The sequence below is a fragment of the Falco cherrug genome, chromosome 6 (assembly GCF_023634085.1).
Source record: "Falco cherrug isolate bFalChe1 chromosome 6, bFalChe1.pri, whole genome shotgun sequence".
Taxonomy (NCBI): Eukaryota; Metazoa; Chordata; class Aves; order Falconiformes; family Falconidae; genus Falco; species Falco cherrug.
The window spans coordinates 81,224,853-81,249,137 of NC_073702.1; the positions used below are offsets into that span (position 1 = coordinate 81,224,853).

At 42.3% G+C, this 24,285-nt stretch overlaps 1 protein-coding gene across 1 annotated transcript; it reads left to right on the forward strand.

Annotated features, from left to right (window-relative positions):
- The first annotated feature begins 802 nt into the window (after positions 1-802).
- On the forward strand, positions 803-4,333 carry MAP10 (microtubule associated protein 10). The gene is made up of 2 exons (XM_055714917.1): positions 803-856; positions 1,157-4,333. The coding sequence occupies exons 1-2, from the start codon at positions 803-805 to the stop codon at positions 4,088-4,090; spliced, it is 2,988 nt and encodes a 995-aa protein (XP_055570892.1). The 3' UTR covers positions 4,091-4,333.
- Positions 4,334-24,285: the final 19,952 nt, after the last annotated feature.

Below are 24,285 nucleotides of genomic sequence, written 5' to 3' on the forward strand. Positions count from 1 at the left end.
CAAAACACCTATTCGTTGTCTTCCCAGGGGACCTCGAGAGTGATTATTTGACCACTGTTAAATACATCTGTTGCCTTCAGTGTATCAGGGAGTATTTTGTCATTCTTCCTTCATGGAGAACGACAACTAAACTGCCAAGCCTTTCTGAGATGGGAAATGGGCTGGAGGAAAAGGAAACAGAAGGAAAGCAGATGACTGATGGCAGATGAATGTGGCAGCAAAACGGACTGCCCACTTTTTTTCAGCTGCCACAGTGCCAGTACAGTTGCAACACTGGAACACTCGCAGCCTCGATGGCAGAGGACTTGTAGCTCTTAAATCATGTGTTTAGAGTAGAGGCAGTGGAGGAACTGAGAAGAACTTAATTATTTACTTCTTAAGCCCTGGTCACAATTCAGAGGTCAAACTCCTTAACTCTCCTTTCAGACATAATAGTTAAGGCAAGGTGTCCTTCAAATAATAATGATCAAGGGACCTGACCAACAGCAAAGGATTGGATTCTTTAACCATTTCCCACTGGTTTCTGCTTTTCTAAAGTGATTGTGATTTGGCAGAGGAAGGAAGGAAAGGGGAAAAAAAGGAGGCAATAAAAATAAAGGAAGAGGAGACTGGTCTTTCTTGTAGGTATTTCCCTGGTGGTAAATGGTAAGGGTGTACTGTAACTTTAACCAAATACCATTGACTTAGGATACATTGGTTTAGTCAACTTACTAATTGAATAAAACAATTTTCTTCCCAGCTCAGCAAGTATTTGCTGTGCCTGTGGCAAGGAGACTCCGGTGTCAGGGAAGGGCAATCAGAGATGGAAGGGCACTCCCTTCGCCAGGCAGGGGGTGAGGAGTGGAATTCTTCACAAGTGTGTCCTCAACTCCCACTTTACATGCAGATGGGAGAGGAGGAATTTATCAACGCATGTCCAAGGCAGTCAGGCAGTACAGAGATGGAGACATTACAGATGAAGTGCCATTTACAGCTGATTAGAAAGAACTAATTAATGTAGAACCACAGTTTTTAAAAACTCAGATATATATGGGCCCTCAACTGTGGTGAGACGCCAGCACACAGCCCTTGGCGCAGATCTCAATGTTTCCCTTGGGGTGGGAAGAGGCCACAAAGAAGCAGAGAACGGTCTAACGTCCCCCCCTGCCCCGACAAGCACTCCTGCTGGCCGAGGGAGCCATCCCGCCCCGCTCCTCTGGCCGTTACTGGTGATCCACAATGGGGAAAGCACGACCAAGGCCGCGGCCGCCGCCTTCAGAGCCGCGGGCAGCTCCACAGGGCGCTTGTGAGGAGGCACCAAGCAGCACCCGGCCCCAGCGGCGGCGCCCGCTGCCCCTCACCCGCCCGGTGGCCGCAGCCTCCGGCAGGGGCAGGCCGCACCACGGCAGCGGCGAGTCCCCCGCGGGGAGAACAGCACAGCTCCGCTCCCCTCCGGCGGGATGGGGACGGAGAGAGCCCTTCCGAGCCCCTGGGCCCGCGCTACCCCGCGCTGCCGGGGGCGGCGGGTCCAGCCTCCCGCGCCCCCACCCCGCACCGACTACAAGCCCACTGCGCGCAGGCGCCTCGCTGGGGGACGGCGGGGTCGCTGCTCTCGCGAGAGGTCCGGCGGCCTCGCCCGAGTCCCCTCACACACCACCTCTCGCGAGAGCCGGGCGTGGGGGCTGCCATGGCGGCGGCGGAGGGGCTGTTCTCGCTGGAGCTGTTGGTGGAGGCGGTGCGGGTAGCGGCGGCGCCGGGCCCCGCGCTGCGCCCGGTCGTGGCGCTGCGCCTCTTGGACTTCCCCACTCTCCTGCTGGGCCCCGCCGCCGCCGCGCCGCCCCTGCGGCCGGGGCGGGCCTTGCCCTTCGGGCGCGGCAAGCGCTGCCTCTTCCGCTGGCGCCGGGCCTCGCTCTGCGCTGCGCTGCGCCGCCGGCCGCTCCGCGCTCTGCTGCTGGCGCTGCCCGCCGAGCTCGCCCCGGGCTCCCCCCGCCTCCTCGGCAGCTGCGACGTCTCCCTGGCCCCCGCCGCTGCCGAGCTGCTGCGGCAGCCCGGGGTGCCCGCCTCTTGCGGCCGCCGCGGCCGCTTCCCGCTGCGGGACGCCGCGGGGCGAGCCGTCGGGGAGCTGGTCCTGGGCTACCGCCTCACCAGCCTGGAGGCCGGGGAGGAGCCGCCCCCGCCGGGTCCCGCTAGCCCCCGCGCTGCCACGCCGCCTGCCAGCTCACCTGAGCCGGGGGACGAGGAGGGAGAGGAGGAGGATGAGGAGGAGGTTGAAGAGCTGGAGGGCAACATTTTTTGCCCTCCCGTGCTCTATTACAGCTGCAAGCCTGCTGAGTCTCATCTGCCGCCAGCAGCAGCGGCTGCAGGGCAGTGGCAGCACGTTGAGGCCTGGAGACCGCAGGAGAAAGACATGGGCCAGAACCCCCCACGTCCCAGTGCTGGGCCCTCCTTGCTGCACCCCGTCAGCCCTCGACAGCTCCACAACACTCTGGGGCAGCTGCCGCTGCTTAGTGCCTTGCTGGCAGAGCTGTCAGTGCTCACCCGTGATGCTATGCCTGCTGCTGTCCACCCCCATCTTGCTTGGCTCCACCAGGCCCCTGGGAGCGGTGGCATGGCCCCCCAGCCCCCCAGCTGCTCCTCTGCCCCCAGGCCTGCAGAGGCACTTGTGGGGCCTGGTGGGAGCAGTGGAGGTGCCAGCCCTCAATTCAAGCAAGGTGGGCAGGAGGCCACCTCACCAGCATCATTTTGGGCTGGGAGAGGACTTAAGAAAGCTGTACCCCAAGGAGAGACAGGCTCTGAAGGGAACTGCAAAACTAAGGAAAACAAACCTCCCAGAAAGAAATTGTTGTATGGGCTGACAAATACATTGAGGCTACGGCTGCGGCAGACCAACCCTGATAAGCTGATAATTCATGAAAGGAGGGAGCAGTACAGAAAAAAGCAAATGGAAATGCTGAAGAAAAGCCCTTCATCCAAAAGAAAGCTGCTTAGAAATGCTGGAGAACAGCATGGGGTGTTTGACAGGCATTGTAGCAAGGGAGACAGTTCAAAGCAGAATAATCAGTTTGATAAAACTGTTGAGGCTTCATTACCAAACAGTGCTCTCAGAGAGCACGTTTCTGTGGCAGGAGATGGGTCCCCTGACCTGCAGAAACAGGCTATTGTAAATCTGCTGAAGAGCAATGTAGTTGCAAGCAAGGAACATCCGTGCAAAGTAACTACAGCCCCCTTCCTGGGGGAAACTGCGTTCAGATCTGCTCACAAGGAAAAGTATGCGAAAGTCCAACTCCCAGCTGCTTTCGCATCAGATGCTAATGCAAAGGGAAGTAATGAGGAAGCAATACACTTAATCCATCGTAAAACCACAGAGCACGATGATGCATCCATTGTAAGTGATCATAAACCAAGCCGTAGCAGGAGTGTTGAAAACAACTCTGAATTCATATACTCGGATGACTTTGTTGCTAGTCCTGAGAACACAGTTTATTCAGAAGATTTCACCAGTGCTGAGTGTACAGGCAGAGTCTCGGAAGCTCTTGACAGCAGTCCTGAACCTCTGCGGCTTGAAAGTCCAAAGCAAGGTTGGTCGGATACAGAGCCAGAATCCAGCAAGTCCAGAATTTCAAAGACAAGTCAAAGAGCTGGAAGTACTTCAGATCTTCTGCCAGTTCCTTCAGCTTCATCTCCAGTTCAGTCTTTGAAGAGAAACCGTGACCTAAACACCAGCAAGAGAACTAGTGTTGAGTCTGTTGATTCACTTAACCTTGCTCAAATGGAGGCATCATTATTAGATGAAGAGCAAGAAGTCCAAGAGATCAGTAAGAAAGAGAACAGGAGGGATCAGCACATTAAACAAGTATCTACACAGAGAAGCAAAGTTAGGTCTGATACTGATCTGAATACAGGAAGGGGGCAGACCTCTGCAGGAAAAAGCCAGGCAGTAACTCAAGTTAGCTCCTACTTGCCATCTAACATGTCTGATCTTGAACTTGGTGTTCTGGAAAACAGTATGTCAGACAAAGAGGATGATTTTCTGGGAAAACTACTCATTCCTAACCAATACAAAGACATCAGTGAACTTGTAATAAACAAACTTCCAGGATACACAATGTAATTATGTTTTCACTGTGTGGATTAAGATACAATATTTGAACTTCATAAGGCCTGTTCCATTTAGTTGCAATATATGCATGTTAATTTAAGACTTTATAATGCTCATTTAATACATTGGTGAATTTACTTAAGTTTTTAAAATAAACTACTATTTGAATCTCTCATGAGTTACTTCAATATCAGTATTTTAATGTAAAAGTAATCCAAACAGCACAAGAAACATAACTTCTTGTGAAAAGCAGAAATGAAGACAGAAGCAGCAAATGCAGATAGTACCCACAGACTTGTCCAGGGTAGAAGTAATAACACACTACAGAAATGGCCAAGTACAAAATGCGTTCCTAACTGAACACTTGAGTTTTAATTCCTCATGCAAATAGTTCTATGCTTTATTTTCATTACAAATAGTTACTTAAAACATACAGTCATAGCCAGTAAGAGCAGAGACTTATTGGCTGATCTGTATACTAGTATATTTGTTTTACTCTTCTACCACTAAATGCAGTGACCAGAACTAGATGAACCATTTCTTAGGTTGAAGTTCCTCATTTAAGTCAGATTTTCACACATTATTATAAAACATTTTAAGAATTACTGGTGACAGTAACTCTGTATAATCTGGGAGAGCTTTGGAGGTTGATGGAAGTTACTTGACCTTGAAGACTAAGAGTGTGCAAAGAGTAGAGGAGAATGCAGTAAATTTTCAGTGCTTCACAACTCCCTGATTGCATTCTCTGACAATGGGGAAAAGAGGTGGTCAGCACCCACTGTTCAGAAACTCGGAACAAATAAAGATATTACATCATGATTTAAGGATTCCAGATAAAGACAAGAATTTGCCATGTCCCCTTTTCTGTTGGTTGAACTATCACCTGATGTTTACTTTTGATACCTGGTTCGACCACTGAACTTAACGTCTTTTGTTTACTGAGTTTTTTTAGAGTTCATATCGCTGTCAAAAATTTCAGAGACATTTTTTGACTTGGAACGTGAAGAGAGCTTAAAATTCCTGCCTTAGTTTTTAGGTCTGTCTTGTCCCCCCCTTTCCACTCTCTTTAAGTAGTTCATCTCCTTTGCCTGCTTTACATTCCTAACTGTCTCATAATTTAGGACATTTATCCGGAGGGTTAAATGACAGACTTAGTAACTCCCCTTTTCCTCCCTGTAGTTCTCTGCATTCTTACTGCAAGAGCTTGTGTTTATACTTTAACATCTTGGAGGGATTTTTTTTTTCCATCTTACTATGTGTTTATTTTGTAGGGATGACAATACCTCTCCTGTTTAAAATACTAACATCTGTGAGGATTAATCAAGTATCTGGTGTTGACTTCTGAGACCACCACTACTAATATTTTTAACCTAAAGGTAAGCAGCTGAAATTACCCATATATCAGAGCAATCTCTGGCCAGAGCAATTCTTAAATGTTATTTAGGGTGCCTTTGTTTCATCAGTTCCAATTCCAGACCAAAATATATTTGTTTCTTTTTATTTTTCATGCCATGAACTTCATTGATACTTTATACATGGCAGTAATTCTGATTTTATTGATGGAGTAAGACCTTGCAGTTCTCAAGCGCAAAACTCTCGTTAAAATACAATGCTGCCCAACCATTTTTACTGTGTGGCTATTTAAATGAGTTGTTAACATTAAGAGTTCACGATTTGAAACTCATTACTTAAGAAAATTTTACTTTAAAAAGTTGAAACTCAAGGGCAAATTCCCAGTTCTTTTTCTATCCCCTATCCCATCTTCACTTTTCAATTTCCAGAAGCAAATACTTCTGTTTAAATAATGAAATTAATGTCTTTTCAGCTAATTTTATTTGGGATAACATTTCTAATGTTTATTGTATAAGAGCATTTATAATTTTTTTCAGGAGAATGATGAAAATGAAAGAAAATGCATACTAGGAATACAATAGGAGACATTACACAAGAAGAGAATGTCAGCATCATGCTTACACATTTTATTTGGTTTTGTCTTTTCAGATATAGACTCATGGTAGTTATTGCTTGGAGAGGTTAACAGGTAATTTCAACCCTCTGGGATAATAATCTTTTCAGATATTATCTATGCTGTTGTGAGAGTAAACAAAATTTTACTTAATATTCAAACAGCAACTCTAAGTCAAGAAAAATGGGAAAGAACTTTGTATCACTGATTTATCACTGAAAACTCATAAACCAATATATTGGCAAGAATCAAGAAGATTCTATATGTCAACCAAACATATAGCAAAAACACACCACAACCAAACCACAGAGCAAAACAGCGCTATTTACTATCAGTATAAAACTGGGGGGGAGGGGATGGAAGCAAGACATTCCCTTTTGTACAAATCCTGTAATAATCTACATGCAACTACATTATACCAGCTAGCCAATTTTGTCATTATAACTTGCATCCTGTACCCCTGTGATCAAGCTGTTAACATCAGAGGTTTGATAAGACATTTCTCTAATGGAAGTATTACACCAGTTTTTCATAAAGACACCGTTTTAAATTGTAAGGGCTAAACTGAATGGATTGTGTTGGTCCAGGGCACATGGCAATATGCTGGGAGGAGCAAATAATAGTAGCGTATGCCCTGCAGTTCTTGTACAGCCTTCCCAAGAGTAGCATAGATACTGAAAGATACATGCCTGCTTTTCAGATACCCCATAAACATCCCAAGAGGGAGAACCATAGTGGCAGAGCTGGCATGTGCAAGTGAAGTAGCTGAAGTGTCACTACTTTTTCTGGTAGCTCTGCACTACTTTTCTGATTCAGTCCTAAGAAAGCCAATGCATTGGAAAACTACTTTCCCAACAATATCTCAGTTAACACTGTTCCCTAAGGACTGCTTCACAGACTACGAAAAGGGAAGATAGTTGAAGAATACAAAATCTTGGCCCACTACACTACACTACAAAACCCCTGTTTTGAAAATTCAGCTTTTTGAGCAAGAACAGCTCATGTTTCTACATACATTCGATCCACGGTTCTTTGTCAGAGTTCCTAGAAAGATTATTAATTACTGTTCATTACAGTGTGGGCCCTTATATACTGGGAGACTGATGTAAAACCAAAATGGTTTCTTTCAGTCCCCCAGCTATCTGCTTGTAAGACCTTTCAGTTGTTACTTAAGGTTGAGCAATCTCCATAAATATGCAGACTCTGTTACGGATTTGTTACTTGCTTGACAGAGCCAATGGCTAGCTAGGCACAATTGAAACTTCACAAAACCAAAATATTCACTAAAAGCTCCCTATTTCCTCATTTCCCATAGCCATTGGAGCATCATATATAATCGTATTTTAACTGAATGTGTGAAGTTTTTGGTTTGGTCTCATCCTTGCTCCACACTATTAAGCAGTAAACTACAGTTACTTCGAGTTTTACAGTTGTTAGTTACACTGTAAACTTTACTACAGTGAAATTAAAATGTGAGAAGTAATTACATAGGTTTATTATAGATCCTCACTAAATAAAGCCATCTAGCTTCTTACTTTTGATTTGTCACTTTAACAACTGATCTTTGCCTTAAACCTGTACAATATTCCAGAAATCAGGTAGATGGGTGCTCAGAACCATAGTTCTGTTGCTTAAGATAAAGTTTCTTAGATCAGCTCAAATAAAATTGAACTTAATGGTTCATCACAAGTCCCAAACAAAGAAATAAACCCTTAAGATATACACATTGTTTCAGAATTTATGACCCTAAAACAAGTTTGCTATGACTGTCTTTTAAACTGTTATTTCAGCATACCGTTTATTAAATAAAGTTAGCCAGTACTATATAACTGATGGTGTGGTGGGAAGGGCAGGATACCAAATACTGACAGGCTGGGTCACTTTACCTCTTCTACTGTAACGTTTTCCTGCTGCTAAGTAGTTCTGATCGGTCTTATTACTCAGTCAGTGGCTAGGAACATTTTTTAAAGTCCCAGCCAGGCATGTTTCCTTCACTTAATTTTTTTGTTCCTCAGCTCTCAGCACTCTGATTAGATGACAGTTTCTTTTCTGTTTGTGATTTCTCCGATGATAGTCCTTACCCCCTTTTTTTACAATTTGTAATCCCTTTATCATTTTGGAAGTCCTTTTCCTCAGTTTTCTGAGATTACATCCAGCCTTGGTAACTGTGCAATTGAATTTTTTGACTGAGTTACTCATTCTTACTACCTTCATTTTTCTAGGTCTCAGGATTTTATGATACCTGCTTTTGTAATTATTTTGTTTCTCTTTGTGTAGGTGCTGCTCAAAGTTAAATACTAGTCATTATTTGGACATCTTTGGGACTTTGCTTTCTTTTTCTTAGCATTTGTCACTAGCATCTACTTTACTGCTTGCTCAGCTTTGTCTAGGAAGAAGTCAAATCACTGAATCTAAGATTCACATCCTTTAAAGGTTTTGTTGACTTCTACACGTAGGATCTTCACCAGCTCCTGTGAAATGTAACACCTCTCATTCAGAGCTGCAGAGTGACCAGCCAGGACTGTGAACCTTTGCCTGTGGTTATCAGACATCAGGTTTCTCTACCTCTCCCAAACCCTGCCTTTAATCCTTTTCTCAAATTTTGATTTCCAAACTAACCTTTCTTTTTAAGATGACTGAGGCCATCTCTGTGAGAACAGATGCTGCTGTAATTTAACATGCATTTAGAGCTACTGGCAATCACATCTGCTATAGCTGATGTTCGCTACCAGCTAGCCCTCGCTTGCATTTTCCATCCTCCTTTTTAGTCAGTATACTGTTTGATTTTAAGTTCAGATTTTTTCACATTCAGGTTCTTCCCTCATGTGAAACTCCTTGTATGTATGTAGTTCTATTATACTGAAATCACCCAGCTGAGCTGCAGCTTCACTGGCTTTTTCTTGTTTGGCATTGACGTTCGCCTGTATTAAACCGGTTTTGGTTTGGTTTGGTTTTATGATTTCACTTGTCTGAATTTTATATGATAGTTGTAATGTAAACCTCCCCTGACTTTACGGAATTGCTTGCATTTTCCCAGAAGTGTAGTCAGTGTTCTCTATTGGTTTCTAGGGGATGAATTCGAATGTCTTATGCTGAAGAAAACAGTGTTAATCTTCAGTTCAGCAGAGAACTGTGATTTACTTACCAGTTGTTTAAAATAGCATGGCTTGGTAGAGGAAATGTTTAAATAACATCTGAGGCACACATTACTCCTAAATAAATTAACATTTAAAGATTGATTCAGGTACAGCTAATAAACAAACAAACAAAACCAAACCCTAAAATGTTAAGTAAATAAACTTCAGAGGTCTATTATATGTATTTGTTCTAATCATAGACATTTTGGAAACATTTTGGGTGATAGCATAATAAATTTCTTTCATACAATGCATTATCTCAGCTAAGTCAGCTAAGAATTTGATTCTCTATGTATCCATTAACAGAAGGTAGTAGGTTTTCAAAAGGAAGTAAAGGTATTCACATGGTCAGATCTCCTGAAATTCCAGGGGAATTAGTCACCTCAAAAAAGGTCGCAGAATGGAAACCCCGTGCAGAGGGCTCTAACAGTATTATCTCTTGGAATGCAAAAATGTTTTTGAAAGAAGATAAGCCATGCTTCAACAAATATTTTCAGAGCCATTTGGAAAGTTTAATGGTATCATGATTGAAAGAAACTCCCTTGGTGTCAAGGAAATTCCAGCTTTTTCTCTTGTCTTTAACTGTTGGCAGATTCAGTATTTTTCCTGTCCCTTATGCTTATGTACTAAGAGTACATAACCTTTGACTCTCCCCCTAAATTTCAATGCCTCCATGCAGTTGTACCTGTTATTACTCCCACTGTCTCCAGAGCCTTATTTCAGGCACATCTACCCCCACCCCAAATCCATGTTGTGCCTTTCACCTTGATGCCTTGCCTGTTCCAGTTTCTCCTCATCATACAGTTCATGCCATCTCTAGAACTCAGCTTGCCCTACTTATCATTCAAAAAAATCTCCAAATGCTTCTCGGACACCTTCACTGGCTTGTTCCTATCTTTGGTATCAAACTGAGGCTCTGCCCATTGTCTGCTGGGCTCTGCATGGTTTATCCTCTTCCTGCTTCCATGCAGCTCGGTTTCCTACTCTTTGCCCATTTCTATGTAGCTCTTTGTTCCATTCTCAAAAAAAAATAATCTGGAAATTGCTGTAAATCTGTGTTTTCTTTGTTCATCTCAGTCCTGCTCTTTCTACCTGTGGGTAGCTGTCTTCCTTAGAGCTCTTGTCCACAGGAACATGCCAGACATAGAATTTGAGACAGAAACTACCAGGTCATGGTCTGATCTTCTCTATATTGCAGTCCTTAACATTTCATCTGCTAACTCCTGACTGCTGGTGTCAACACTGGGATGCAACTATACTAATGATAATGCTGATGGAAATTTAGTGGCACATGGAGTGAAGGAAACTCTTCAGGACATGGTCAAACCTTGGTCAAACCTTGCTAATCTAGAACACAATACAAGGGAAGCTCTGATACCATGGGATGTGGGTTTGATTTTCTTATCCATAACTCTAGCAAGACTCAGCAATAGAATTACTGAAAGTAAGAAAATCTGGTTTCTGATTCATAGCCATGCTTCATAGCCATTGCTGTACTCTTCTGAAACACAATTAACAGTCTTTTGATTGTTGCAGGTCTCATCTCCTACTGCTCCTGCAATGCTACTTTACAGCTCTCTGAACAGTTTTATTTGTAAAGTGGAATAGATGCATCGCGTTTCCTCAAAACAAGCATCTAAACAGTTGTTCAGGGTCCTTCAACTGAAAGGCAAGAACCTGAAAGCAAGGTACTTCAGTACATTACCTGTGTATCTATTTTTAATAACAAAATACTGGTGCAGATTCACCATTATCAAAACCTTTAATCAACAGGAAATTTAGTTCATTTTCAATGAAAGCAGCAGATTTGCAAACCCACTGCTTCCATGGGTTACACCACCACTTTTTAATTGCATCCTTTTCCCAAATTTTTAGCTGTTGATAAAATTCTGTCAAATTACACATATGCTGTGTGAATTTAGTTTGGGTTGATACAGTAAAGGGCTGCATCAAGGAAAGCACTAATTACAATAGAGTCCTATCCAAAATTTGCTTTCTGTTTTTCTGAAACCTTATAGCAGTACAGGAGGAAGCCAAAGAAACATCCCTTGTCTGCTGCTGGCATCACATTTATATGTCCGAAACAATGAGTCATGGGCAAACTTAGAGAAGTTTGGTGTTGAGCTGGGGACTAAGTTCCAGATGTTCCTCTGGAACTTTATTTGCTTCTTTTGAAGTCTTAAAATGGAACTGAAATTTTGTTTCCCCAGCTTCTATGAGATTTCTAACAAACTAAAGGGAAGACAAAACCTAATTTCCTAGAAAGTGCCCCTGTCTACTTAACCACACAGCAAACCTAGGCACAGGAAAGCTATTCAAGGAATGTTTACAGAAACCATTTGAGGAATATTTCTAAGCACTTTCCCATTCCACTTAACATCCCAAATAGTTTGAGCTTCCTTCACTGCATTTATTAATTCTAATTCTGATCTCAATAGGAAGAACTGTGAAGATAAGCATTTTGTTTTGGTTTGAGTTTAGCAATAGTGTAGATCCCAGCAGTCCTGCTTTTACTGGAGCCATCTCACACAGGCCTGCCAACAGTTCCACAACTGGAGTAAATACAAAAGTTATGGATCAGATGTACAACAAAACGCAGAGTAAAGCTGTACTGATGCAATACTAACAACAGGAGTTTGCTCCCTGCGCTCCAGGTCAATGAAAGTATGTCTTTCTAGAACAGCCCCACAGGCCTTGCGTGTTGACCTGCAGGACATTAAAATGTAGACAGCCAAGAACAGGAAGCAGGGAGTAAGTTTAAGGGATGGGGGAACCCTAGTTAATTTGCTTCTCCCCTGGCTAACCCAGCTGGTCTTTCAGCTACCTTCCTGATTACACAAGGAAGAATTTGTCTTTTAAGCCAATCTGGATAAAATTTACTTCTATATCAGAAACTACATCTTGGGTTGGAGTCTTAAAATGAGTGATAGACTATTCCTGCACAAAGCACCACAAGTTGCTGATCTTTTCTCTTTCCGTTTGGGATCTGATCTGAACAAAGAGTTAAAAACAAGCAGTATACATAGAAAAGACACACACCAGCAAACAACCTTTGCCACCCCAAGTAAAGACCACAGAGTAAAGCAAAAACAATGGAAGAAGCAAAGAAGAAAGCCCTGGCACTTGAAGTTTGGAAATTGCTATAAAGCTACCAGTGGGGACAGGGATTACTTGTTCTTTCTTTTTTTCACCGTCTTCCTGACAGCTGTTGGGGACTATCAACAAGACTTTTAGGCACATCTGGAGGGTAAATGCAAAAATATCTCTTGATGGAAATTAGTTGCTCAAACGCATCAGCTAGGAAACCTCCTATCCCCAGTCCTGCAAGTGGTGAGGAAATCCTTCAGGCATCATATCATCTATTATTACACTCTATTTTCCAAAAGCTGTCTTTGTGATTGTCCTTGGTTCCTATGTCTAAGTAGGCAGCTGGTTCTCTCATTCAGTATCATGCTTGTTACTCCTGAAGAGACCTAAACAGTTATGTGTATTTCTGCATGAAAGCTCCCTCTCACCATTTACTCAGAGCAGGCCAGATTCCTGCTCTTAAAAGAATCCTGTGCAACCACTTTACCTCCTACTGCTTCATTATCCCCGATGCAGTCACAAAACCAGCTATGAGGAAAAGGCCAAGCTACCACTTTTACCACTTCTTCATGTGCATGACCGAAAGGGAGGAGACCTCCAAGGACACAGGCAGGCAGGGAAGCAGGGTCCAACCCATGCCCGCAACTTTAATGGGCTTCAGTGATCATCCTCCCTTTCTGCCATGGATAGGCCTGCCGCACTGCAGTGAGCGAGCTCAAGAGACATACTTTTTCTAAGCCCAGCACACTGAGTGTATTTCCCAGCCCAAAAGGTCCTGAGCAAGAGTTTGAGAAGCATGAAGTGTGCTGATGCACAGCCTCCCAGTACATATCCTTTTTTGCCTTTCATTAACCTGTGACGGTCAGCAGATTTTCTGCATTTTTTTGTCCTGTTAACTTCTCATACTCTAACTTCCCAATTTGTGTATCCCATCCCACATCCTGGAAGGCATTTGCCTCAGGGTAAGTGTTACTTACATTGCATATACTGACATGATGAAACAGTGTGGCTTGAATTACCTCCCTGATTGGATCACAGCTTTTGCAATCTCAGAAATTCTGATTTTTTAATAAGGACCCACTAGTTTATTGTGGTTAAAAAGCTGTTAGGGTCTTATTGATGATTTAGAAAATGAAACAAAACAAAAAATACCAACTTTAAAGGTTCCCTGTGGAAGTTTATTACTCTACACTGTTTAATAAATACTGAAGCGATTCTTTATACATTATTTAAACAGTAAGATATGTATATTTAAAATTTGCAAAGTACATTTAGCGATTGTCCCAGTAACATTAGCACAAACGTCTGCTGCAATCCAGCACAGAATATGTGGACGTAACAATTAGGAGCCATCTGGTGACCTGGCACTTGCTGGTACAAGAATGAAATTTCAATTAAGTTTTATTATCAGAAAGTGTAAGTGACAGCTCCCACTTCAAACCCCAGAGCCAGTAAACTGTCCAAATAAAGAAAAGGATGTCACCCAGTTAATGGGTTGGATCACACTGCTTGATTACATACTTTGTAAGTAATGCGCTTCCTTCCCATGTTCTTGGGCACACATTGCTTGTGCAGTTGGATTTTTAAGAAGAACTGGCCATATGGCAGGTAAATTGGGAATCACACTGCAATTTACTGAGAACAGGGTAATACAATAGATGAGTCAATCATCTTCCAGGTCTGACAAGCCAGGATTGCATCTTGTGCAGGATAAAGAGAAAAGCCCAACTGGAAAACTGTATTCTAACAACAAGGCTATGCCAGCTAGTGCTGCAGCTGTGTTCGGGTTTACCAAACTGGAGCCATGAAACAAAGCTCAGAAATGTGAAAAAACTTCTCTCCTACCCCAACTCTCACCTTAGTATCAGACAGTGATTCAGGTAGTGGTCTTCAGGGTCTCAGAAGAAAACCAGCCCATCAGCACTAGATGAACAAGCCCTAGATTGCCTGTCCTTTCTCGGCCACTGATAACTATTATTGCTATGATTGTTTTCTTTAATATTTAGTATATAACACTAAGAGTCTGTCAAAATACATCAGTCACCTCATTCAAAAATGCTTCATCTTTTCTACATTACAGTTGAGTTCTAGTTCTAGCTCCATTAAAGAAATCAACTCTGTAGCTACTGGCCCATGAAAGTTATTACAGATCTCAAATCTGTAGTAAAGAAACCAATTTGTGATGCAGTCACAGCACCTGGAGAAGGTCTGTTCTGCTTCGGCTGATCTCCGGTTGTCTAAACCAGAATCAGAATTTCCAAATAAGAAAACTAAATCCAGATTGTGACCCACTGCACTTCGAGTTCATTCAAGAACAATTCCACAATTCCACAGACCCACACTGCTAAAGAGAGTTCCAGTCTCAATCCCTGGAGAATTTCGCAAATATGTGGATACACTTGACTTTGCAACATTAACCATTAAACTTAAAGTATCCATCAGCTTAAGTAGGAAAGTTGAGGATTTCTATATGTTGTGGTTTAACCCCAGCTGGTAACTAAGTACCACGCAGCCACTCGCTCACTCCCCCCTCACCCAGAGGGATGGGGAAGAGAACTGGAAAGGAATGTAAAACTCGAGGTTTGAGAAAAGAACAATTTAATAGGTAAAGCAAAAGCCATGCACACAAGCAAAGCAAAACAAGGAATTAATTCACTACTGTCTATCGGCAGGCTGGTGTTCAACCATCTCCAGGACAGCAGAACTCCATCATGCATAATGGTTACCTGGGAGGACAAATGCCACAATGCCAGATGTTCCCCTTCTTCCTTCTTCATCCAGGATATATTTACTCAGCATGACGTCCCATGGTATGGAATACCTCTTTGGCTAGTTCAGGTCAGCTGTCCTAGCTGTGTCCCTTCCCAATTTCTTGTGCCTCTCCAGCCCTCTCCCTGGCAGGGCCTGAGGAACTGAAAAGTCCTTGACTTCGTGCAAACACTACCCAACGACGACCAAAAAACATCAGTGTGCTATCAATATTGTTCTCACACCAAATCCAGAACACGGCACTGCACCAACTACTAAGAGGAAAATTCACTCTATCCCAGCTGAAACCAGGACACTATACATTCATTTTAAAGTTTCAGCAGTTTTCCTTTTCTAGCAAAGGTGACTGTGCAAACAGAAATCACTGCCATCCTCCATACAACCAAACTGCCACAGCCTTTAGATTAAGCTTCATTGCACAAGTATAATATTGATTATTGTTTGTATCTATGCTTTTGGGGCACTTCAGATCAAGCAATGTATTTTTCACTCATAAAGTTATTTCTCACAGGCCCTAGGTTTAGTAAGGCAGCAAGCTTTGTACAAACAGAAACTGTTCTCAATGCTGAAAACCCCTTACATAAATTGACTCTAAATTCAAGCAAATGTCAGTAGCATAATCCTGTTCTCAGAGTAAGCAGTGCTTGGAAACTAAATGGCCAAAGAGCTCCCAAAGGCAGCAATTAGTATTTTAGCCAGTGGAATCATTTGGGGAGACTTGTAAATTTAATGAATTCCCCAGTAGTCAATCCATCTTAGTCACTAATACGCTGGCAATACTGCTACTGATAATGTTGCCAATACATTATAAGCAGTCATTGCCTTAAATTTTAATTCAATGAATTCTGCATGTGAACTCTTCTCAGATGGTGATACTTTGTGCTAATGCAATCATAGATGGGTCATTTGGGAGCATAACAAGGCTGAACTCGGTACACTTGGCAGAATGTTACTGGGAAGGCAAGACATTTCTCACCCAAGCTTCTGTTCTTTATCTCTTACCTCCCTAATACTTGCGCCTCTAAACTAGAACATAATTAGATCTACCCCTTCTGGGCTTCATTGTATGGATTAGAGGAAAGCACAGGGGAGAGGTCTGAGTGAAAACTCAGGCTCCCTGTGTATTCAGCCAGTTTTTAGACATGAATATGGAAGTGTTGAATTCAGCAGTGACATACAGAAAGTACTACAGATGATAGCACTTGAAGGACTCAGGACTTCATCTAACCCATTCCTTTGCCCTTAGGCAAAAATCAACTTGTAACTGTATCAGTCCTGACAAGATTTTTGTCTGGCTCATTTTTTAAAAATCCAAGTAAGACAGATTATGCGTCTTCCACAGGGAACATGTTCCAGTGCTTAATTATCCTGAATGTTAGAAGTTTTTCCCAGTGTCAAACCTCAGTGTCCCCTGTTTAAGTCCATTATTTCCCATCTTATACACTACAAAGAGAACAAATTATTCCCTTCCTCTTTAATGGAGCTTTCTGTGTACTTCAGACTTGCCTTTCCCCGTGTTTTTTTTTCTGGACTAAGCAACCACAGCTCTTTCATCCTTCCTTTATAGGCTACTGGACATTCTTGTTGCTTTCCAATTACAGCCATACACATCTTCCTTGAAATACAGTACCCCGAGCTATACACAGGCAGTGCCTAGTGGATAGGAAGAACTACCTCACACACCTTTCATTCTCTCCCCATTTACTATTATCTGTGAGTGTAATACATATCCCCCCTCTTCTATCAATCAGCTGCTAATGAAAATATTGAGTATGCCCAGAGTCATAACAGGCTCTTACAATGCCTCACTACTACTTATTTCCATTTGGATGGTGACCCATGGAGAACTATGCAGTGAGAACACAAAACCAGCCACATGAGAAATTTCATATCCAGAGCATGTTCCCCAGCTTATCTGCAGGAATGTTAAAGCATCCTAATGTCAGGACTCGTGACATCTATTGATTCTGCCCTATCCAGCCTGTTACATGGTTATAGAAAAAAATAGCTTAGTCTGATATAATTTGTTCCTGAGAAATCCATGCTGGCTATTACTCATTTCCTTGTTAACTTCTAAGTACTTACAGGATGTTTATGTGATTATTTGTTACAGCATTTTTCCTCTTGGATTTCAAAAGGAAAACAGTCAGGCACCATGCAGGTAATCAGTAGTAAGGACAGCCTGTCCAGAAGACAAATGATGAGTAAGGGAACACAACATACCTCAGTAGCTTATGTCTATAAGCAACCAAAACTCTTAATAGATCAAAGTGCAGTTGAATAAAAAAAAAAAAAAGAAAAAAAGAAAAAAAAAAGAAAAGAAAAGCTTTAAAGTGAGACAAGAAATCCTTTATATTTCTTACTCATCTTTACTCACTGTCAAGGTAGACCCACCAGAACACACTGAAACTTAATAATGATAGCATTAAGCCAGAGCAGCATGATCAGTTATTCAAATCCCTGAACAACTTTGCCTTAACGGGATAACCTAACTTTTACAAAACTACACTAACGAGGCAAGTGGTTCGAGATGCTCTAAAGAGAAGTATTTACATGAGTCAGAATAGAAGCTGCATTTCCATTAAGGAGAAATTGCATTTCTATGTAGGCTGGAAATGTTACGGTACAGATTTCTCACCATCAGTTCTTAGGAAGAACTTTCCTTCCAGGTATAATGAGGAAGATGACTATCATCATCTGTGAAGCATCAGGCACTGGCTCTTGCTGGCAACTGGAAAACCCAAATGAGAAAGAAATTTAAATGCTTGTGGGGACATAGTAATTGGGCTACGTCAAAAATAACAAACTAAGCAGGGCCAGAGCACAGACCTATGCCCTGGTAAATGAACAACCATGCTGTTTAACAGCCTGCACCTCACCAGCTGGGCTTTAGTTCCACCCAGCAGCCCTGTCCCACATGTACAGGCTTGGTTTTGGGGATCACATGGGCTGGAGGGCAGCTCCCAGGAAGCTGATCAGATAAGACCATCCTTATCTAGAAGAAAAAAGAATGTGATGATACTGAAATGATTACTGCTCTGCCACTTGGCGTTGGCCTGCTGTATTTACTATTATACATGTAGCCTTGGAGACCAGCCTGGAAACAGAAAAAGCTGTGTAAAGAACCTTGCTGAGAATCGGTGACAAACTCAGAGCATGTCTCTACCCGGTCCCTCAGCGCCATCTTGTTGTATTTTTGGCTTAACCTGGAAGCATCTTGCTCCCTGCTCACCATACCAAAAGGTCAGGCTAGGCATCCAATGGTTCATATGGAGAGGGCAGGGAAAAGGACCCAAATCCCTACAAGCCTTGCCCATGGATCCTAGTGCATGTCTGGGCAGAGGAGCACAGCTTCCTTTTTTCCCCATCCAAGAACTGCATCTCTCTCTTCAGCTTATGGCAGATCCCAGTCTGCAATCCAGCAGAGAGAGGTATAAGCCCCTTTTCCCTAAGGAAGGGCATAATGTCAAAGTGATCTTTTCCCCCAAATGACAGGGCTCCTCCAAATCCCAGCTTTTGTGGTAGAGTCTTTAATGTAGGAAGGGCAGAGATATTGCAGGTCTTCACATAAACTTCTAAAATAAAGCAGAAGGTGAAGCCAAAGTGTGCTTTTATGCCTCCACATCCCACTATCTCCAATCTTTACCTCCTGTTTGGACCTGAGACCTCCAGAACTTCTCTTCACTCTACGCAGTAGAACCCATTTACTTAATCATTGCTTTAATCCTCCCTCCACTATTCCCTTCCATTCATGTATCTATCGCTTGAGTACATTTTACATTCCTACCAACATTTAAGCATCCTCTTTTCAAATTGGCGTAAGCTTCTTCTGAATTTTCACAGCTGGACTCAGATTGTATTTCCCCCAAATAAAAAGCTGCAGCATCCTTTCCTCCTTTAATTTTTAATACTGTTTAGATTCAAGGCTGCACTGAGTCACACACTTCATGCGAAAGACAGAAGCTTTGCACAGCTTGTGAGTTTTCCATTCATTTATTTTGACCATTCAGTCAGCACTTTCCTAATAAGTTTTTTTTTTTAAGAAAACGTATTTTCAGTATATTGTTATCTGACAAACTACTGTGTATTGAGCACCAGTAAGAATAAAGCTGAGTGACAGACAACTTGATCAAAGGCAAAAGTTAAGCTTCATGTCCCAGCAAACACTGCTGGAATCTATAAAATCTAAAGGAAGATTCTCTGGACTGCAAAGAGAGAGTATTTCAAGAATTTTTTTTTTTACATAATCCCAAATTTAAACAATAATATCATTAGGAAAAGCATATGGCATATCACAGATAGATCAACACTTGCATTTCAGTAAAGGAAGAGAGAAACATAACTGGAGAACAGCTTTAAAAGTTATGAACGTTAAAACCAGGAGCAGAATTTGCAAAGCCAGAACAGAGCTCCAGCATGCCTTCCTTCATTGCTTATGCATGACTCCAGTTTTAGTGTACTTAATAAATCATTCTGAACCTTGTGTTCATACTGGATTTTTAAAAAGATTTATCAAACAGATAGTTCTTCTGTATTTAGAGTTAATTTTGCTCCACAACCAAATGTATTTCAAATACTTAAATCACACTTAAACATGTAATTATCAGATTAGGAACTGCTATTTTTAATATTTAATTTTCCCCACAACCATATTAGTCCATTCACATATTTCACAAGGGAAAAAGACAGTACCACCCATAAACGTACTTTGCATTTTCTGATTCAGTCTGATTTCACTGTTCATGGATAACCATTAGATGTGATACAAGAGCTTAATATCTTAACACTTTCCCTATAGAAAGCTATTCCCCAGCTACTGGGGTAGCACAGAATACATTTGTGTGTTATGCTGTTTTTTGCATGGTCCACGATAGGAAATTAACTTTTGACTCTCAACTTAGTTTCTGTTCTCAAAAGGATGAAATACAGTGAAATAATCTGAAGTGGATTTGCTCAGGTGGTTTGGGATTTCAGTAAAAATTGCTTTAAGCATGGATAAGGGACTTTTAATACAGTTCCTGTTACATTATTCAAGCTTGAATCTATTAGCGAAAAAGTGAATTTGTAACTTGTAAGTAAAAAAGAAAAAAATTCTTTACTAAGTCATATTTCCCAAGAGATTAGACTGGAGGCTTCTTGGCAACAGCAAGCACTTTGCCTTCTGTGTTACTCTTCCTTAGGCAAAAGACATGAGTTGCATGCTTTTACAGTGTGGAGGTGTATTCATTTGATGTTGATTTTAGCTGGAACCTATCAGATTTAACAATGGAGACAACTTTGAATTCCACAAGTAAAGCCTTACTTAGTGCAAGCAAGGAGGGATGGAGGTACAGATCTCAGCATTACAGATTGGCAACAACATGGAAAATCTGTCATCTTACTAAATACATTTAATAAGCATATTTTGAGTCATCTATTCTTAGATTAATTTTCTTTGGATGCACCACATTTAAAGGTGCTAGCCCTCAGAACATAAAAAATCAAGAGTATGAAGCTGTAAATTATGGAACAGATCTCCCTTCAACAGAAGGCAAGCTGGAGAAATTATCATAGAGCCAGGGGACAATAAAGCCCTGTCTTTCAAAGATATGCTGAAAAAAACTTCCCGTTGGGAACTAACCGCTTAGTTAAATAATGATATGCCAAGTTGCCAAGTTTTAGAAGCTGTTCTATCTACTGTCTAGGACTTTGCAGAGTGGCTGTACTGGGTATAACAAAAGGTCCAGCAGAAAGTATAAGAAAAGGGCACATGTCCAGTAGCCCTTCCTCACTGTATTTCCAGCCTTTGCTGGATGCACTGTCCCAGCAATGCATCTTTGACAACATGCTGGTGATCCCTGCAGTGCTGAAGTAATCATTTCAACCAGCTGCATCCCAGACACCCTTGCTCCATCCTTTTATCCTGTGGGAAAGCACACATGGGACTCTCAGATGCTGATCTGCCTTCCTTTATTTTCTAAGGGCCTATGGCAGAAACATAGCCATTCCTCCAGAGGAGAGATGGAAAACCAAAGGATGATTCACAACCTAGTTACATTTTCAGAAAATAAATCAGATCAGGCTAACTAGATTTGTAACACTGGAGATACTTTTAGTCTGATGTGATGATCAAGATATCTGAGATCAGCTAATAAAGATTATCAATTAAAATCAGGTTCTTTCAAACAATAGTTATTGTTATCAGCAATCTACATATACTGCTAGTCTTTTATTTCCAGTGGCACTGCAGTGAACTTTGGAGCTTGATACCAGCATATGGATGAATGCTGGATGAACACAGTGATAGATTGGAAGCCTGTAAGTAGCATCTCTTTCTGCACTCTTGGCTGATCAAGAACAGCACTCTGTCTGTCTCTGGCGTGCCAAAAGCATTTGGTACAGAGTTAGTGTTATTTTTCTAAAAGACTGATTCTTTTCTTAGGTCCCTGCACTGGCAATGATGTACAAGGCAAAAAGGACAGTTGCTTCTCCACAAGCTCCACTGAACGCGCTCTCTTGAAAGCAAGAGGATCTCATTTTATATGTATGAGCCAAGCAAATGAAGAGCTGGAGTCAGTGACAGCATGCTGGAAGAGCTCTGGTTTTAGAACGGCTGCAGGTAACAGGAAGGCTCAGTGATCAGCAGTCTCCATCTCTAGGTACCCACAACGCCCCAACCTACCTGTGAAAGGCTGTGAAATGTTGCAAGACTAACTGAAGGGGAAAACAGATCACTAGGCCTTTGAAATGGTTTCATTTTTCTCTGTCATTTAGCACCGGTTCTACAAATAGGCAGAATATATAGTCTTAACCAGGCCCTTCTAGCCCCCTGAGAGTCCCTCAGGCATAAAAAGGAAGACATTTATTTTTCCCTTAGATACCTCAGATTGCAGAAACAATACAGGTTATTCATCAGTGTCAAGTTGTGAGCTTCTTACTCTTCACAATAGATTTTCAAATAATAAATATTCATTTATTGACCTAGAAAAATCTGACTTCTTTGCAGCCTTTCTCACTCATGGCAACAAAATTAAATACCACATTTTCATTTGGATATTCTCCACCCTCAAATACCCATCCTCCTTTAAAAACACTACAGGTAGCAATATCGATAATACAAAAGTAGTCCCTAAAATAATCCAAACCCTTGTGTAACATCCAATAAATCAAGGCAGAAGGGTTATTGTGGGAAAGGAATTAGACCATGAGGGACCAAAAACAGGGTGATGGGAAAAAATGCCTTTGGGCAAATGCCCCACCTAGTTAATAAGTCACAAGGGTTTCATACTTAATCATAAATTATATATGGAAACCCACAAAGCTTCATAGAGAATGTAGATAAGCAGAATAGACAGAAACCAGACACTTTAATAACTTCTATTCAAATCCAACCCAGCCAAGTAGCAGTCAGAGATCAGCTTCAGCCTAACTCCCTTAAGTGTCCTCCAGTTCCCTCAGGACATGGAAATAAATAGCCTAAGATCTACAGAAACATTCACTAACCCTCCAGTCCAGTGGCCCATCGCTCTGCCTTCACTCAAAGCAGTGACTTCTTCCCTGGGCTTTGAATGTCACAACAGGGACAAGCCAGGACGTGGGCTTAGCTCAATAACACAACAGAGAGCTAGAGACCAGCACTGCTGCAGTGTCAGTAGAGCAGGGACCGACAGCCCCAAGGGCTGAAACTGGGGCCATGGGCAGGGTGGTCCCAAGTAAGGCTTATTACAGCCATTAAGGCCTGTGGGTGCCTCCAGGGCCATGACTTCCAAATACCTTTATCCAGTGCAACATAATAGAACCACTGCAGACACAGCTGGTATCAAATTCAGAGCCAAACTTTGGTGTGGGTCTTCCAAAGACCTGCTGCCTTTCAAGATAAGATTGCCAAGGGGGTCTCAGGGCTGTATCCCCATCCACACAGCTCCTCCCAGCATGAGATGCTCTCAGGCATGTGATGAGGAGCAGCTGCAGGTCCTTCTTCCCCATCCAAACCCACCTGTGGCTGCATTCACTCCCGGCCTTTCTGTGCCTGCTCGGGAGAACAGAACCAGCCCACAAATCCCCCTTTACTTCTCCCCTGGAGCCCAGGCTGGGGTTTGATGTGGCACACCAACCGCAGGCACTTGTAAACGTACAACAGTGCTGACCCTTGTAATACCTATCTGCAGATTAACCCTCTCCGGTTCGTCACCACCGCATTTAGCATACTTTATTCAGCACTTACTTTTTCCTTAGCTTCCCACAAACCCCAAGCAGAGGAACAGCAGTGACAGAAGCCATTTGCCATCTAATGGCACAGGGGGGTTTCCTGCAAATAACAGTTTACCTAAGTGCCATCTGCTCTCCCACGCAGTCAGGAATGTTTTTCTTGTGTAAGGAGTTATCGTGAATCTAGTTTATGTAACCCTCTGAGGCACGTTAAGCCCAAAGCCTAATTGTTTTCAAGAAGAAGACATATTGTTTAGACAATCGGGGTCTAAAATTATGTATCCTGAAATCTCGTTGTGGTTAATTACCAAAAAAGAAAAAGGACTAAAAAATTCTTTTCTCCTGCCTTCACTTCTGTCCAAACTCCCCCAGTTTGTTTGTGCTAGCTCTCTTGTTTATGGCCAAAGTGGGTCTCACACAGGGTTGTCCCAAGATGCATTAATAATCTCAAAGTACTCTGTTCTTCTGTGTATTCCTCACCCTTGCTACCAGAGCATTATTAATCACATAACAATCCCATATGTCTCCAAACTGAAAAGCCTATCACTCCCTCCAGAAGCATCTTCCCAAAGCCTCACGGATGAGCCTGCCTGTTCTCCCTGCATCTTCCTCCGCTGACCCCACAGTATGTACAAATTGTGCTGACTTTTTAGAAGAAATGACTGCAGGTGCCTAGCTCTTTGTTTATTCTGGCAAGGCTGAAAATAGCAACTGCTAACAAATATTTTGCCCTTCACAAGGCTTCTCACAGGGATGCAGCTGTTATCTCATCTCGTAAAAGTGCCAGCCCTAAGGGGAAAACAGACACTTAATTAGGTTAGGATAAGCTTTAAAAAGGTGACTATCTAAAATTAATACCCATAATGCTGTGTGGGCTCAGATCCTTAAACTGCATCGTCACTTGTTCAGTAGGGAGCAATTATTTCAAGCTTTTTGTTTCCCATGCTTGTCTCTCATGGATTGATGGCTCTGTTTAATCATCAAAAGCAGCATATAAGAGGAAAAAATATGGCTCTGTTGAGGTGGACAGACCCCTGAGCCATAATGTTAAGCTTCTGGAG